General features: G+C 42.9%; 1 protein-coding gene across 1 annotated transcript in view; it reads left to right on the top strand.

The window, feature by feature from the left end:
* The window catches only part of ermp1 (endoplasmic reticulum metallopeptidase 1), a 16,711-nt gene that overhangs the window by 8,833 nt on the left and 4,099 nt on the right, over positions 1-3,779 (top strand). Inside the window, exons 7-14 of the mRNA XM_015380635.1 lie at positions 386-598; positions 687-907; positions 1,019-1,193; positions 2,148-2,338; positions 2,484-2,636; positions 2,746-2,948; positions 3,030-3,145; positions 3,261-3,424. Coding sequence (XP_015236121.1) covers positions 386-598; positions 687-907; positions 1,019-1,193; positions 2,148-2,338; positions 2,484-2,636; positions 2,746-2,948; positions 3,030-3,145; positions 3,261-3,424 — 1,436 coding nt within the window. The remainder of the gene's footprint in view (positions 1-385; positions 599-686; positions 908-1,018; positions 1,194-2,147; positions 2,339-2,483; positions 2,637-2,745; positions 2,949-3,029; positions 3,146-3,260; positions 3,425-3,779) is intronic.

Here is a 3,779-nt window from a genome sequence, read left to right as displayed (position 1 = left end):
CCCGCCAAATATCCATCCCTCGCAATGTTAGAGAACATTCCTGTATCCAGGTTAAGATCTGGATCATCACCAAAATTTTATAGATTTTTATTTGACATGAGAATGACCTGATTAAAAAAAAAAAATGTAAGGCATAACCTTGGCAGAGGACATTAAGCCTAACCTGGAATCCCCTCCTTCTGCAGACTAAAATTAGACTAAACATGATTCTAAACATCTTCTCACAATTGGCAAAAAAAAAAAAAAAAAATGTTTAGCATGCAATTATCATGTATGTTGGAAAAAAAAACACTTTCTAAACTTTCTAATTTTCCTCTTTCTTTTAGAAATATGTGCATGAATTTCCTCAGTGTCTGTTCTGATGTTGATGACTGGCTGCTCTTAGGTGACAACATCCTGGCTGTTTTGAAGCACTTGGCAACATCTGAGAAGCTGGCAGACTCCTCACAGTATCGCCATGGTAACATGGTGTTCTTTGACCTGCTGGGGGTGATTGCTGTTGCGTACCCAGCTCGCGTTGGCACCATCCTCAACTACATGGTCGCCACGGCCACCTTCCTCTATCTAGCCAAGAAGGCCTCTCTGCCCGGCAATCGAGGCAGGTCTCCTTTTCACTTGTGAATGAACGTTACGTCTCTTTATGTTTGTCTTTCTCCTCATGTAACGTTTACCTCCGTCTCTTTCAGGTGGCCGTTATGTTCGGGACCTGGCCTGTGCCATGGGTGTAGCGCTGCTGGCCTGGTTTGTCACCCTGCTGTCGGTGCTTATTGTCGCTCTCCTCATTACTCTGTTGGGCCGCTCCATGTTTTGGTACACTCACTTTTATGCTGCCATTTGCTTGTATGGAGCTGCAGCTACTGGGAAGTTGATCCTCATTCATACGCTGGCCAAAAACTTCTACTATGGAGTGAGTCCCTCAGAGAACCTTTTAAGAGACAGTGAAGAAAACTGATTTCAGAGCAAAATTGCTTGCACATTTTTGGAGCATCTTGGGTCAAACTGTGTGTCTCCCACTCAGGGTGTGCGTCTGGTGGAGCTGGGGGATCTGTATTTTGACGGAAGCTTGCTGCTGTGGTGCTGCGGCCTGGTGTGGCTCACGCAGCGAGGCTTATCTTCAGCCTACGTACCCATGCTGATGGTGGTCTTCCCTCTGGCTACCAGACTGCTGCTAACCAAGGAATTTAAAAACAGAGGTAAACATTTGGAGCTGCATTTAAGCCCATAATTATTCAAACTCCTGGGATATTTAGATTTAAAATGATGTGCAATTTTATTTTTAAAACAGACTAGTCTCAATAAGGATGATTAGTGGCTGTTTCTACACATTTACTGTTAACCGCCTTTCTAACTAAGGATAAAGCTTGCAGCTCGTCAATCAGCTGTGCAAAGTTCAGACGATACTCAGCTCTATTCCTGTAGCAGCACTAAAACTTCTCATGCACAGAGGATAATGAGTCTCTGTTCTTTCACAGCTCCCCTTACTGTCCTCTGCAGGGCCATCTACTCTGCCACATTCTAGCTGTCATTATTTTGTTTATCAATGTGTAAATAGAGGTTTCATATAATGAAAAGTATTTTTATGTTGGTCTATATCAGGCATCCCCAACTTCGGTTCTCGAGGCCCGCTGTCCTGCAGGTTTTAGAGGTTTCCTTGCTCCAGCACAGCTGATTTTAATTGAAAGCTGAATAACAGGCTTTTGGTCTACTGCAATCATTATAAAGCAGAGAAACCTCTAAAACCTGCAGGACAGGGGGCCTCGAGGACCGACTTTGGGGATGCCTGGTCTATATCACATTAGGACATTAAAATTCACCAAAATCTAATTAGAAAAATTATGAATTTGGCATTTAAACCAAAATGTTTCCAAAACTTGTTTCTTTTTAAAATAGTTTTAAATAGACTTTTGGGTTTGTTTCTGAAAGTCTTTACTTGCTTCATCAAGTACAGTCGAGGTTTTCATGTAGGCAATCTGTGTCCAGAAAAATGACATTTGTAGATTTGTACTTTTTGCTCTTCACCTGCAGATATAAATTGTGTTTCTTAAGGTCTACAAAAACAAACCAGATTCAACAATCTATGAAGTTCATTTAGAATAAGTCAGATAAAGGCGACTGAACTTTCTAAAGTGACTGTCTTTTACCTCCAGGAGCGTCACTAAAGTACAGTGGGCTGTATCTTCTGGGCCTGGCGCTGCCCTATGTCCACTTCATGTTCCTCATCTGGGTGGTGTTTGAGATATTCACCCCCATAATGGGCCGCAGCGGCACAGAGATACCGCCTGAGGTGGTGATGGCATCTTTGGTCACTCTGGCAATCATTTTCCTCTCCTCTTATTTTGTAAGTATTTATTCAGAAATTCACAATCGTATTTCATTTTCCCAGCAGAAATATCTTGAATTTTCAAAGAATCCTTTCTAATTTGTTTTTCAGAAGAGCAGGGTGTATGGTGTATCTGCTTTTAATGTGCATTTTCTTCCTGCAGCTGCATTTTATCTACTTGGTGAGGAGCACCAAGTGGATCCTTACAGCTCTGGGCTCTGTGTTTGTCGTCATGGTACTGTTGGTGTCAGCCGGCCTGTTCTTTCCTTATTCTGGGAATCCAAACAGCCCCCGGCCGAAGAGGATATTCCTGCAGGTCGGGTTTCAAAAGCCATAACACACATTAGTTCTCAGCCTTTATTATTAAAAGCTAACAGGACCATTGATTTGCTTTTATCTGTTAAAAAATCTGCATCTCTCTGCAGCATACAACTCGGACCTTCCACAACCTTCAGGGCCAGGTGGAGAGCAGAGACTCTGGCATCTGGATAAACAGCTTCGACTTCACAGCAGTACAGCACATCACGCCCATCATCCCTGAGATCAACGACAGCATCCGGACCCGCTGCCGAGAGGACCGACCTTTCTGTGGTTACCCCTGGTTCCTACCTGTGAAGTTCCTCAGCAGGTCAGACAGAAGAAACTTTCTTCACTCTGCTTGTTCTGTGTCCTAAATTTGACTCAGCTTAGACATTTGGTGTATTTGTAGGAAGAACTGGTATCTCCCCGCCCCACAAGTGCATCCAGCTTCTCCAGTGGCATTTAGCCTCCTGTCCAGGGAAGAGACAAGATGGGGAACGGTCAAGATGACCTTCAGTGTGAAAGGTGACGGGCTCCATAGAGCAGACACCAAGATAAATTGGGTTTTGCAGAACTTTTTATTTGTGTGAGCATTTAGTCAAGGGTATTTATTCACCTCTGTCCCTTCTGTCTCATCCAGGACCAAACCACATGTCTCTGTATCTGATGCCTCACAGAGGAGCCAGTCTGTCCTCATGGTCTCTGGGTGATGGGACGCCTCAGTTTGACCTGAACGGAGAATATTTTGTGTTTTATTCCCATGGCCTCGATGCTCCTACATGGACCTTTTGGTTCGAAATACAGGTACTCCCTAAAGCAGAAGTATATGCAGTGAAATGGCAGACGGTCGATTGTATTGTATTATATCATGAAGTAGCATTTAACTTGTCCTCCAGTAACATTCTAGATTATTTTACCTGCAGTATGGCCGCTATAGCTCAGGGATTACTCAGTTATGAAAGCATGTTTTTATTATCTGTTTCTAATAATATTTCTGATTGGACACAGGCAGCTACAGTCATACATAAACCCAAACCTGGCTCCTGTTGAAGTGGTTAAAACGAGCATGTTTTCTTTTTTGTTTTGATACGACTTATTGATAATTAGACTTGTAACATACACTATATTGCCAAAAGTATTTGCTCACCCATCCAAATTA

Source organism: Cyprinodon variegatus, unplaced genomic scaffold, assembly GCF_000732505.1.
Source record: "Cyprinodon variegatus isolate N-32 unplaced genomic scaffold, C_variegatus-1.0 Scaffold218, whole genome shotgun sequence".
NCBI lineage: Eukaryota > Metazoa > Chordata > Actinopteri > Cyprinodontiformes > Cyprinodontidae > Cyprinodon > Cyprinodon variegatus.
The sequence above is the reverse complement of the archived record's forward strand: the minus strand, read 5'-3'. Positions and strand labels throughout refer to the sequence as shown.